This window comes from Montipora foliosa, chromosome 9 (assembly GCF_036669935.1).
Source record: "Montipora foliosa isolate CH-2021 chromosome 9, ASM3666993v2, whole genome shotgun sequence".
NCBI classification, from domain to species: Eukaryota; Metazoa; Cnidaria; class Anthozoa; order Scleractinia; family Acroporidae; genus Montipora; species Montipora foliosa.
This window is the reverse complement of record NC_090877.1, coordinates 8,832,969-8,846,718: the sequence shown is the minus strand read 5'-3', so window position 1 is coordinate 8,846,718 and position 13,750 is coordinate 8,832,969. Positions and strand designations below refer to the sequence as shown.

Below are 13,750 nucleotides of genomic sequence, written 5' to 3'. Positions count from 1 at the left end.
CACAAAACCAAGACAATGCAATAATTTATTGTGCTGTTCACAATTCCACCACTTGCATGAGGTGTCAGGCCCTCCAAGTAGCCATTTCCCATTCTTTTTATATTGTCACTGCATGACAGCGTTTTGAAATTGAGACGTCAGCACTGCCACGAATGTATGGTAAACTAACTTAAAGGTCATTTCCTCTGCTACAATATATGCATGTACCTCTTTTTCACCACATATGACATAAACATCCTTTACAGTGTGTGTACACAGAACTTGTGTTAAATTATGCCATCTATATCATCTTTATTTGCTGTTACTGTGGACTGTGAAAGTTTTGTGACAAATTCACTTTTCCTCATTGAGAAAGTTCAGTGTCCTCAATTTCTGAGGTCAGGTTGCTTGTTGGCTTTTAATCGCTTGGAAGATCTCTGGGCCATCAAACCAGATGGTGGATGGAAGTTGTAGTTTCCAGCGTTAATTATTGTAAGGTAATGGATTTAAATCAATTATTCAAACCAATGAGCACCAGTTCAGTCAGCCCTTCACTTACTTCTATACTGTCAATAAAACTGTACCTGGTTGATACCCAAGAATGTTCATTGCCGTCTGGAATTTTTGACAAGCCTCAGAATGTCGACCCTCCTACGAACAGCAAAATAAGACAATTCACTGATGCACTATACCACACTTATGACTTCTACGACCTAAACAGTTTTTCTTTTACCTTGTACAGAAGGCATCCCAGATTAACTTCTGTATCAGGATCATCAGCAGCACACTGCTCCACCATACTCTTAAACATAAAACAATAATGTTAACACAGAAGGACTCATTAAACAGGTTTTCTGATCATGCTCTCATGATCATGTGAGTATGCATTGCCAAAGCAAAAAAAAATCATTTGCAACCCAGGCAACAAACGTAATTTACAAATTACACAGAGAATGTAAAGTTCAGGTTGCAGGTTACAGTTGCAGGTCATTGTTTTTAATACCCTAACAGAAAAAACCCAAACCTCAACAAAAACGCAAGACTTTGGCTTAACGTCATTATCTAAAGCAAAGAGTTTAGGCCTAACATTAGCATATTAAAAGTTTGGGTTGTTTCAGCTGTGGTGAAAAACAATGACCTGCAACCTGCAGATTACTGTCAGCCTCTACATAGTACAACAGCAAAGGTTTTTCTATTTTGAACTTTAAATGTGCAGGTTAACACTAATATTTACAAAATTTGAATTAGTTTTTATTAAGAAATATTCTTTTAAAAACACATTCAATTCAGTTAAATTTAAGTTAAATTAAATTAAAGCAAGTTATTTGGAACCTTTTAAATTGCACCTAGGTAAAGCCAAAATATTTTTTCCGCTAAAATGAATCTTTGCAACTGTTCGAAACGCATTGCGGCCATTTTTTCATTTTTCTAACAAATCCTGCCACTTTATAGGCTTCTAAAGTTGCGAAAATCCAAGCAACTTTTGTTCACGACCGAGTCAGAAGGGGAGTGGGTCTATTCCTGATTTGACGTCACAAACTGATTTACATTGTATTAACTCTTTGTAAAAATGCATGCAAATTAGGTTGTGACGTCAAATCAGGAATAGACAAAATCCCCTTCTGACTCGGTCGTGAACAAAAGATGCTTGGATTTTCTCAACTTTCGAAGCCTATAAAATGGCAGGATTTGTTTGAAAAATGAAAAAATGGCCGCCATGCGTTTTGAACAGTTGCAAAGATTTATTTTAGCGAAATATTTTGGGGTTAGGTGCACTTTAAACCTGGCTGACAAAAAATTGGTTTCAAGATAAACCAGAAAATACCTGTAAAACCTTGTGGAATCACCAAACAGAAAAATATCCCCCAAAATAAAAAAAAGGTCAAAAAATTTGAAACTATTTTTTATAAGAAAAATCACTAGTCACCTTGGCTCCTTGCAAATCTTCTTCACCATATCGGATAGCAGCTTGAAGCTTCAACACCTTTGAAATGCACGAGAATGCAGTAATTTAGTGCCAATAATAAATAACTAACCAGCTGCAGGATGATGATAACACATTGACTTCTGGGAAAGAGACTTGATCTAACACCAGATGATTTTATTTGTCAAGTGGGGACGTCCTGGTGCGCCGGAGGGATCAATGGGTTAAGCAGTCAAAAACTGTGTCCCCTCCATTAAATATACTTACCCTTGAATGGTATGTAGGATTCTCAATCTGAAATGTTGCTTTCATTGCCTCTGGGTACATGAATGCTTTGTATAATGACTGCGAATATTAAATGATCTCCAGTTAGTAGGCTGAATAATGTCATTATACACCTCTAATAAGCAGTAAAAACACTCATAAAAAAAAGTCATTTTAAGGGGGTATTTACATGAGACCAGGACGAGCTCAGACCGGCATGAGTTTGTATCAGCCTCCATACATAAAAATCTTCTTTTGCATATACACAAGACCGGCTTGACAATGAACTGACACCAGTCTCACTTTGTCCTGGTTGCTGGACCGCGACGAGAAACTAGTCTTAGTTCAGTGATACCATTCTCATGCACATGACAACTCTCAGACCGGGTCCAGAAATTTCAAGCCTGTAAGCTTTTGGGTCTGCAATATATTTATAAGAAAAAAATATTATTTCTATCATCCTGAAACCAGGCACCAAACATTTTTGTCCTGGTTTCATGTAAACGGTTGCAAAAATTTCATACTTTGTCTAGTACAAGTTCATACCGGTCTGAGTTTGTCCCAGTCCCATGAAAATATCTCCTAAAACATTCATGACTTTCAACATTATTATCATTGGAGTCAAGTCGAGTCAGTTGTCTGGACGAGGTATAAAAATTATCATCATCATTATCGTCATCATCACAACCACCCCACCATCACCACCAACACCAGCTCAGTCTTCAGTGGGTTAGAGAATATCTAGCAAAGCGTGATGTTTTTAAGTTTGTAAGGCAGTGTGTCAACAAGGAATTCCAGAGGGTCAAATTTCCACAGCTCCCACCAAACCGTTGACCCAAGACCCCCTGCTTTTCTGAAACACTGCAATGTAATCTGGTTTGCTCCTAAAAGGAGTCATTTCAGCCCACTTCAGGTCACTTGCCATCCATCATGACTCTCAGACAAGATGTTTGGAAGGTGTCAGTATTTTGGTTTGACATCGAACTTTTAAAAAGGGTCCATATCTTTCTGGCATAAATCAACACACTAAATACCTTGAAAGGCATTGGAAAGCCTAATTTTATGGATATATCAATAATTAATATTATCGCTGTTTTTGTTAGCTCAATAGGTATAACAAACCTGTGCATAGTATAATTTATATTCATCAACTTCTGGATGGATCTGTGTCAGTTGACCATAACTACAATGCAAAATGAAGCATCACAATGAACAACATGTGTATAAAATTATCAATGTCCCCATTAACGGACAACTGCACTTACCAATCAGCAGCTGCATCAAAGCTTTGAACTTGGAAATAGCAGTAGCCTAACAATGAAAGTGCTGCCCTGGACTGAAATGAAATGAAATGGCAAAGTAAGTAAAGAAGAGGCACAGATTATTTACATGTAGCTATAGGTTACACACACCCAACATTCAAAAGATAGGTTTATGTTTTTCTTTCAATTTAGCTACCATTCAAAAAATGATCATAATAGCAACAAATAGCAGCAGTATATTGACGGGCTGAAGACATGAAACTCAAAACTGTATTAAGTAATGAAAAATCCATTGTGTCTGTCAATCTCACCTTTGGGTGATTTTCTAACTCCTGAGAGAGGATTTGAATTGCTTCATGAAACTTTTGGTTCTTTATCTAAGGACACGAAACAGAAAAGTTAAGGTTGAGAACTCTGTCGCCAGGGAAGGGTGGGTGTCTGAGAGACATCCAGGAGTTTCCACCATTGGCAGCCAGTTCCTAGATGGAGACTGCTCCCAAGATTGGGAAATTCTGGCAACCCTAGTGGAGGTTGTGTAATTTGCCAGTTGTGATCAGCGATGTTGAAGTCAGTGCCTGCACCGAGATTTCCCGCAATTGTGTACTGTAGGGTACATACATGCAACTGTGGCGTGGTAACTGTGTTGCAGAAAAGACAAAGCAGTTTATTAGGTTGGGTGCCTGAGATATCTAGGAGTTTCCACTAATGGCAGCCATCTCCTAGATGGAAGTCCTGGCAACCCAGCCATGAGCCCCCACCGGATAAAAAAGGGCTGGGAGGAAAGGGGGAATTACCCGCTAAAAACACTCCACAAAGATGCTTACTGTCCGCCACGCAACTACAATACCACAGTTACACTCTACGGGACACAAGTGCAGGAAATCATGGTGTAATGCACCGACTGACCACAACTGGCAAACAACCACGACGGAAGGAAACGCCTGCAATCAGACCCAGACATTTTACCGAACGCCCCCAAACAGACCGCATTCCCTTGGGGCACCAACTGTCACATTAGAGCCAATGATCATTAACTTTTCCTTAACTCAGTGTGTAACTCAGTGTGGCCCAGTGGTTAGGGCGCTTGCCTTGAGATCCGGAGATCCCGGGTTCAAGACCCGCTCTGACCACTCGTTGAATTTCTTCCAAGTAGTCCCTGGTTCAACTTCCCGGCTGCACTTGTAAATAGCCAACTGGTTTGCCTCCGGCCTGTTGGGATTCTTAACAGTTGCTGTTGTGTTCTGTCGTTTCGTTGATTGTGTTTCATTGAAAAGCCCCTATGGGGAGCGGTCAATTAAGTATGTATGTATGTATGTATGTATGTATGTATGTAACTCCCAAGAGTATTTGATAGATAGCGCTTTTGCCAAAACCAGTTGGCAAAATTGAGAGGATATCCTGTCCATGGACTAAACTCTTTATGGCAGCTCCTTGCTACGGTTTGAGATCAATCTGTTTACCGTTTTTTGAAAGATCTTTTAACATTTCCTGAAGAGAAAATTCGAAAGCTTCCACGGACTCGGCCATATTTTTGATTTTGTTTCTTGTTTTGTATTCCGGATGTCGATTATGCACGAATGTCAAATTTTTCATGTCCACTTTTTGATTGACGGACTACTAACCAATCAAATTGCACTATTGCTCCCCGTTCATGGGCGAACAGAGTTCGGTAAAATGCTTGGGATTGATTGCAGGCGATTCCTTTCCTCCCCACCCCCTCCCCCTTCTCGCTCACCCCATCCCCACTTCTCCCTAATTTTTTGCTCACCCCAGGCGCTCGCCTGCTTTATCGCTCGCTTGTTCAATCTCTGCCTGGAAAAGGGAAACGGCTGCTACGCAGGCTATAGAAGACCAAGACCCCTGGATTTTTTCTAATTAATTAGATTACCTTCACTCTACCTAGTGAGCTCCAAAACCGTAACTATTGAGCGGAGAAGGCCTTAGGTATTTTGAGAAAAAATAGTCTCATTTGAAGCAATATTACATTATCCTCCAGTAGCAAGCGGAGGACAGAATATTACAAACAAATGAGGCCTAATCCTACAGTATATGACATGTGATGGTCACTTTCCAGTATAGAACTACACTAATCATCAGCTGATATTGTGGCTTCGTATTCCAAATTCCACCATGGGTCAGTTATTTCTCTTTCCTTGCAGGGGATCTAAATGAACATTCCAAACATCTCACATAATGTAGTGCTGGGCCTGACTAGTTCATAAACTTCTATCATCCATATGAAAGTGAGGAGCAACGTATGTTTCACTAATTCACTGAGATATGAGCCCTCCCCTCTGCTCTCCCTCCACAGAAACCAAACACACTATAACACGAAAAAAAATAACGAGCGCATTGATTTCCAAACACCATAACAGCTTTGTCCCGAAAAAAGACAAAAAGATCCCCAAGGAAGGATCTCTCGAAATGTCTATAAAAATTAAATTTAATCCTGGCCGTGTTTATTTACAAAATTTCAGCTGTTCCCGAGCAACCGATGTCAAAAAGATATTGTAATTACGAATGGAAGATGAACTCTTACCATTCCATAAATTGTGGTGGTATATTCTCCCTCTTTGACTTGTGTGCCGGCCATCTTCAAACTCGTCCGTTAAAATACCAGAAAGGTACCAGAAAAGAACGAAATTTCACCTAAACTAAAACATTTTTGTACAAGGAGCCACAATGCCGGATAAAGAAATGGTAACTAGGTCCCAGTTTACAGCGCCTAAGATTATTTTATGGCACGCGGAACGCCTGGTAAGATCTGTTTTTTTCGTCCACAATGTAAATTATTTCATTGTTAATTGTTTTGATTCGAGCAGTCGTAGAGGGATTGGTCTTCTTTCGATCAAAACTGCAGCCAGCTTAATTTATTTTACGTTCATTAAGGAGGCAAGAATAATTTAATCTCAGTCGGTGAGTGATCGATCGAATTGAATATTTAAGTTTTCCAAAATTCTGAAAATTGCTTACGGCCCTTTTTCAAAATATGAAATTGTCGAAACAACTAATTCGGACTTAAAAAAATGTCTCGAAAAGATCACTGTTAAAGATAAGTACAATGCAAGTTTTACTATTCAAGCAAAGCGTTTTAATTACGGTGATGAATTACCTTATCCCGGCATAAGATCTAAAACCACTAGGTTTGAATTATTTATTACCCACAATCTTTCTTTGTTGTATCAGAAAATCAATGTATCTAGTACTATGATGTACTCAATTTACTCGACATCTTACTGCCGGTGAAAGGAATTTGTCAACATAATTTTTGTTGGCCTAGTAATTAAGTATATCTTAAGTGCAGTATAGAATTTCTAGCATAACGAATAACTACAGTAGGATTTTTACAGTAACTGTTGAACAGGAGATCATTTATCCCCTTTTTGTTATGAGACATGCTCAATATAAAATAATGTTGCTATGTTGTCATAAAAGTGTTTTTAAATATGTGGTTTTCATAAATCATTATATTCTCTATCTTGAGTTGAGGTTAGTAAGGTTTATCATATCTGTTGGTAATCAGATCCCAGAAAACTTGATAGGCCAGTCTCTCATGCAATGAAAACTTCTCTCGCTTACTGATTTTTTTAAACACATTTTAGGAAAAGGGAACTTTGAACTAGATGATAAATAATTCACACATTTTAATTGACCTCTAAATAGTATTTTCTCACTTGTGAATTTGGTGAAAAACATAATACAATAAGTTTTGTCTTTCAGGCAAGAAGCATGCACATTATACTAAGAATTTTAGCAGTCCTAGTCTTTTCCATTCCTGCTTTAACAGTAAAACTCCCATCAGAGATGTCACAAGGTAAGTAACTTGAAGCTCATTATGTAAATCTCTGATGTGTGTACTGAGCCTTATGAAAGTCATTAAAAAACATCTTTGACATGAATTCCACAGCTCACTAAGCTAGTATTTCAACTACACTACACATCAGTAAAATATAGACCCAAGTATTACATTAGTAAGCATACATACATTTCATTCTCAAAAGAAAATTGAGATGCATTAAAATGCATTAACTACAGTCATGGACAAAACTTGTTGAGAAAACCGTACAAAAAGCAACAAAAAACACTTTTTCACTTTTTTCCCTTGTGAAATCCAAAGCAGTTACTTCTCTTCCATCCTCCCCCTATCCAATGTTGATTTGGAAAGTGTTGATTTCCAGGAAACTATTCATGTCCCCCAAAAAACGACATTGAGATGATTGAGACAGGTGAGTGGGGTCAAATTGTTTACTGACAACTGAAAGCACTTGGAAGGGTAATTTTCTTAAGAGTTTTGTCCACGATTGTAGCAATGCTTCCAGACACAAAAAGCAAAAAACCCATTGGGAAAAAATGGAAACAAATAATATTATTCTCCGAACTTAGCAGTGCAGATAACTCCCTGTGGTTTAGGGGTATCTCTTTTTAATACTACATGTGTAAAGACTAACAAAAAATAAGATGTACTTTGGAATTCTAACAGAGATTAATGCTGGCCTAGATTGGCTAAGCACATGACAAACTCATGTGTACTACCTGTTATGCATTTAATGCATCCCAGGCCCTTCTGCTTTGTGTGATTGAAATATCAATTTCTGTCTCATTCCCTTAATCAAATTCCAGAAATGACATTTCACAGGACAAAAAATCCACTGAAACTCTTTGAACCCTCACTTTTTAAAAAGGCAAACAAACATTCAGTTAGATTTGTTTTTAATTTACAGCAATTTTCTGTGAAAGCTGCAGTGCTGTTATGAAAGGTAATGTGAATCAACCCCTTGATTGTAGCAATATTCATCGCAAATTTCAGCAAAAAGGTGACCATGTACATGTTCATGGTCCACATTAAGTGAAAAACAGAAGCGGATAACTAATTATGAACTCCCCTACCTTCGCTACCTTGACTTCTTAAATGCCACAGTCAGCATCAAAATGAGTTGACACACTGTGTCTGCACAGTAGTAGCAGCAGTTTACAAGCATAAACAAACATGATTATTTGTGCCATGCTATAAATTTTCCAAGATCCCCCACCCCCCTCCCAATTTTGATGTTGCCTGTTTGTAGTCAAAGATCACAGGATCACATTGTTTGGGGGCAAGGGGGTGAATTGGGTGGGCTAGAAGGGACATTTAAAGAGCAGTAAATGACGGAATCAATTGGGGGTTGAAAAGGTCGATATGGCAATAATTGTGTGACAGACTGCGGTTTCAACATAAAGAAAACATCACCTCAAGGGAACTAGGACACAGCTATTAGGATATGTCTACCTATTGTATTCATTCAAAAAACAACAGGCACCACCAAATACATGTATGCACCAAACACAATGAAAAATATTAAAGGGCTGTAGCAGGGTAAAACATGATAAAAGTTAAGAAACAGCATCTGGCTGAAACAATTAAAAAAATTTCCTTCCCTCGCTTACCCGTTGAGGACTGTAGTTCAAACAGTCGCAAGCTTATGTTTTTTAATTGTTTAAAGCAGGGGCTGTTTCTTAATGTTTACCAAAAACAATGAAGCCTTACCCTAAACAAAACAGAGCTTCATCTTGCTCTGATCCAAAGGGCTGTGTGATTTCCGCCACAAAAAGGATATCCAGTGACAAAGAGTGACACCACTTCAGTGCAGAAGCTGGATCAAATTCTGCTCTCATCACCAACTGGACATACAAAAAACCTGCATTTGTCTTCTCTGTTGCTGAAGTCAACTATGCAATAATTATTTATTTTATTTTAAATACCTTTCATTCTGCTGGACCTTGCTTACAAAGTTGCCCTCATTCATGTTATCTGTCAAATATATTTCTGCATACTACCTATTGTTCAATTTATGTTGGTTCTCTTAACAATTAGTATAATTTTCAGCAGTGAATGTATAAGAATTTAGTGTTATATTCACCGCGCTACCTGGTGAATATAACATTTTGGAGGCATGGCTGCTAAGGCAATCAAGCACTTTTCGTGCCTTTTTATCTTGTTTTAGCCCGTTGTTTTGCACTTTCTTGATATTCACTGCTGAAAATTACACGAAAACAATAATATTATTTGCCTCAGGCGAAGTGAATATTGGGAATATTTACCTCGACTACTTCTCTGTAAATATTCACCAATATTCACTTCGCCTGAGGCGACTAATTATTAATAATTATTTCTTTCCTGACCCTCCCTCCCTCTAGAGTGCAAAATAGCTTTGGTTGTCATTGGGCATGTCTTACTTGTCCCATCCTGAGCAGGATGATGTGAAGTTTCTCTCTGTGTCAAACAGTTGGTTTTATTTTCTTTATTTTGTGATATGCTTATTAGATTAGAAAGGAAATTGTCTTTATTTCAATCATTACATTTTCTTTGCAGCAAATAGAATACACAAGCCTCAAGCATTAAATAAGGTTTAAAACTTTACATTTTCCCACACTTAAAATAAGTTTTCTTTTTCTTTACAGAATTAAACAAGTTGTTAGCCAAGAAAAGCTCAGATCCAAGAGAACTGCAGGTCGTTGAGGCAATGGAGAATATCTGTCAAGCAAAATATTTTTCAACGTACCTCTATTCTCCACCAACGACAATCAAGGCTTGCAGATTTCTCCTTGGTTAGTCACCCCTTTTTTGCTTTCTTATTTTTGGTGCAAGTTTCCAACAGACAGACAGACATACAGCCTTTAGTTTAACTTGATAGTTTTCAAAGCTACTGACATAATAGTAATAATAATAATAATAATAATAATAATAATAATAATAATAATAATAATAATAATAATAAAATAAATAAGAGAATAAATATACAAATGAATAAATAGATCAGAAAACTTTAGATATTCGTACAGAAATCACTAATTACAAATGATCCCTAACTAATACGACTTCTCAATAAGGTAGCTAAGCATTCTCCTTTTGAACACTTTTGTGTCCGTAATGATCTTTAAATCATCAGGTAAGTTATTGCACAACTTGGCCGCTCAAAAAGCAAAAGATCTTTGGCTAGTTTTAAAGCGAGAAAGGGGAATATTGAGACCATGGAAGTTCCGGGTAACTCTATTATGTATACTTGATCGCCGACTTTTGTGTTCGACGAAGTCCCTTCCTAAATCGTTAGTCACTGATTTAGTAGGAGGTCGCTTAAAATTTTGACAATTTCTGTGGGAATTCTTTACCAGGCCTTAAAACAAAGTCAGTGAAATACGTTTAATACTGGCAGCACTGATTGACTGAGCTTTCCCTCTGAGTACAAAACGACTTTCACATTTTGAAAGTTGAGCATCGGGTTCGCTGGAAACGGCAAAAGTAAAAAAGTAGCCATATTTAACGTCGATAACTCGTAACAGTAATTCAACTGACAAAGCTGAGGTCGACGGTGCGCTCATTTTACTCCCCCCTCTCCATCAGTTCTCCGTTTTGCCATCCTTGGCAAGCTTCTACTTGTCATAAAACCATAATATTTTTCTTATTTTAACTAATCTTTCTCCTTTGAGAAGTCGCTCGACATATCGCTAACACAGGCAAGAATCAGCGAAGGTCAAACAAGTTTCTGTGATTTTTGGCAAAATGCAAATTTCAGCCTGACATTTGCCGTTTGCCATAAATGCGGTACTAGATCTTTATTCGCTTCTTGTGCTCCGAACAATCACTTGTCAACTAATTCTTGTTTATTATGCCTTCGTGTGACCTGATGAGCAAGGAATGAGTAGTAAGAGTTCTGTGGTCGCGACAGGTTGGAAATCACACTCATGGATATGTGTAACAACAGATGAGGGACTTCAGTGACCACGACCCAGTTTTTCAAAGCCTGAAGTCAAGGAGATTTTCCGCAAGATTTTCACAACTCGGTTTTGATCCAGACTTTTCTTTTTCGTCAACCTAGAATTATATTGGTTAGCCATTTTCAACAGGCAAAATCAAAACTTCCGTTATTCTCTAATCACGTGCAATCACTAATCCGTTTTCAAACGACTGGACCCGGTGAGGTTCCCAGGTTTGAAGACTCCGCACGCATTGCGTTTGGAGGCCCTGGTTTTTTCAAGTGCGCATGCTTAAAAGGAAAACTTGCACTTCAGTTAGAGTCTATCAATTTTCAAACCAGAGTTAGTAGTCGTAATCACGAAAATGTAACTCCTCGCATATTTCTTCCCATGGAACACAAAGGACTTAAGTACTAGAGGAGGTAAATGAGTGATTGTTCAGAGCACGCTGGATCAATTTGAAAACTCTTTTTCGTACACAGCCGGTCTCCTTCTTCCAGCCATATCTGAGAATCGATAGTTCCAAAATGGTTCGACAAAAAGGCCACTTGATAGGGAGCAGGCTTGAGGTAGCGGTGAGAGCGTTCGATTTCCAGCAATTTTGCCTGGGATCTATTCACAGACTCTGAACTCTTCTCCAAGAGGTTTTCCACAGGGTACTCCGGTTTTTTGTTCTCAACAAAAACCAACCACCGTTTTTAGAGAAGAGGTTGCTGTGTTTGGAAAATGACCAAATAAAAAGTCTCGAACTTCACTTGTTCCGTGAAACAGAGAGGGTGTCTCCAGCAAACGCTACTGCGGTTCGCAGATAACAAGAGGACATACCTTAACCACTTTGATGGAAAAACTCTCGTATTTTATTGATTTCTGCAGCAAAAAAGAAGTTACCGCACAGGAAAATTATATTTAAACCCTTAGTAGGAATAATTAGGTAATTGTAGACTTGTTTCGCTTTCTTCTTTCATATTCTTTTAAGCTCAATCATGTTTTCATCTCATATTCTTGTAAACTAAATCACAACGTCACCAAGACTCCAAACATGAAACCAAAACCCACCTACTGTCTTGTGGATTAGCGTTTCTATTTGCGGGAGTGAGAAGTTTTTATTTTATTAGCATAGCGGAAACAAATGACGAGTGTTTTTTCCTGATTTTACACAGAAAACTACGAAGAAGAAATAGAACAGTTATTGACAAAGAACTCGAAAGATTCAGAGACCAATGTCTGCTACAAGATGACGAAGGCTTGTGAGGGTGTGGATAGAACAAAGAAAGAAAAGGAGGATTTGAAGTTTAAGTACAACAATCAAGAACAGAAATTGACAACAGGAGGGGCACCACAGCAGAACGACGATGGGATTCAGAGAATGAATGTGGATATCAATGATCCCGGCGCAGCGAAGCGACTGGCGGAACAGATAAAGCAACAAGTTGGGCAAGGAGGTTTTGGCGCTGGTGGTGGCAATGACGATGATGATGAAGAAGATGAAGAGGAAGAAGAAGAAGAAGAAGAAGAAGAAGAGGATGATGACAGTAAGGACACAGAAAGTGACGGTGAAAAGAAAGAAGATGGTACCAAATTACCAAGAGAGAAAACAGAGTTGTGAATAGCCTTACAGCTTGAAATTTTGCGCAGTTCAGTCAAGCCCTCCCCTCATTCAACCAAATTCCTCAAAAAATTTACATCCATTGAAAATTTTGCCATCTCTCCATGCATGAATGTTTTTTTTACATTCTGTTAAGAACGCTGGCAATTGTAATCTTGTTGCTTGCTATTACAAAGCGTGGTTATCGCAATAAATGTAAAGTTTCTAAAATTAGAATACTATTAACAGAAAATTTTATCTTTAGGCAATTTTTTAAATGTTGTTATCGGTTCATTAATATATACTGAGCCTTTGTGCCAGAATAAAAGAGAGTCTTTTTATTTGTCTATCTTTTCCCCTCATTTGATGAAAAGTCTACTTTGGGCATTTCTTTTCTTTTTCATTTTCTTTTCATATTAATGGGACATTGCCCCATTGACGGTTAAAGTCGTCTGGCGCCAGACAGAGTTGAGTATAATATGCTAGCAGCTTTGTCCAATGTTATTGCTTGGACATTAAACCACACGAGCGGTTGGTCAAGATGCAAGGACTGATTTTTTTCTATATACAGTAAAGAAGATTTCCCTTTGGCCAAGATGCCCGAAATGCCAGTTGCGCGGTAGGTAAAAAAATCTGATCAGTTTGTCGGTATTATTTCACACTGAAAGGAGCACCCTCCATTTGCGCATGTGCCTAAGAAAAGGTTTGAGCCAGATGAATTGCAGGAATTCTGGAAAGTGTTCATGGCGATGGAACACGTGATTTCGAGCGAGTAATCACTTACATTAGCCCCAAGTTAATTTTTCTCCCGCGCTGTATCTCTCAGAGAACAGAGAACAATCCCTTTCTTATCCGCAGCTTATTATGCCTCCCGTACGGTAAGCTTCGGATTGGAAAAGTTTGCGCATACGCATTAGCTAGACATGATAACAGCGAAAGTAGCGATATCTTATTAGGTTTTTCTTATGTACTCACTGCCCTACTCGTTCCCAGGACTTCTCTACC

General features: G+C 38.3%; 2 protein-coding genes across 2 annotated transcripts in view; one reads left to right on the top strand and one right to left on the bottom strand.

Annotated features, from left to right (window-relative positions):
* Positions 1 to 6,127, bottom strand: part of LOC137969740 (intraflagellar transport protein 70A-like) — a 30,202-nt gene extending 24,075 nt beyond the window's left edge. Inside the window, exons 1-8 of the mRNA XM_068816090.1 lie at positions 5,969 to 6,127; positions 3,741 to 3,806; positions 3,433 to 3,503; positions 3,290 to 3,350; positions 2,171 to 2,248; positions 1,907 to 1,963; positions 713 to 781; positions 564 to 630 (exon numbers count right to left, since the gene is read on the bottom strand). Coding sequence (XP_068672191.1) covers positions 564 to 630; positions 713 to 781; positions 1,907 to 1,963; positions 2,171 to 2,248; positions 3,290 to 3,350; positions 3,433 to 3,503; positions 3,741 to 3,806; positions 5,969 to 6,022 — 523 coding nt within the window. The 5' untranslated portion in view covers positions 6,023 to 6,127. The remainder of the gene's footprint in view (positions 1 to 563; positions 631 to 712; positions 782 to 1,906; positions 1,964 to 2,170; positions 2,249 to 3,289; positions 3,351 to 3,432; positions 3,504 to 3,740; positions 3,807 to 5,968) is intronic.
* Positions 6,128 to 6,188: 61 nt separating this feature from the next.
* Positions 6,189 to 13,084, top strand: LOC137969741 (uncharacterized). Its single transcript, XM_068816091.1, has 5 exons — positions 6,189 to 6,345; positions 7,150 to 7,243; positions 8,151 to 8,186; positions 9,868 to 10,014; positions 12,321 to 13,084. Exons 2-5 carry the CDS (start codon positions 7,159 to 7,161, stop codon positions 12,764 to 12,766), a joined length of 714 nt encoding a protein of 237 aa, XP_068672192.1. The 5' UTR covers positions 6,189 to 6,345; positions 7,150 to 7,158; the 3' UTR covers positions 12,767 to 13,084.
* The last annotated feature ends 666 nt before the right edge of the window (positions 13,085 to 13,750 follow it).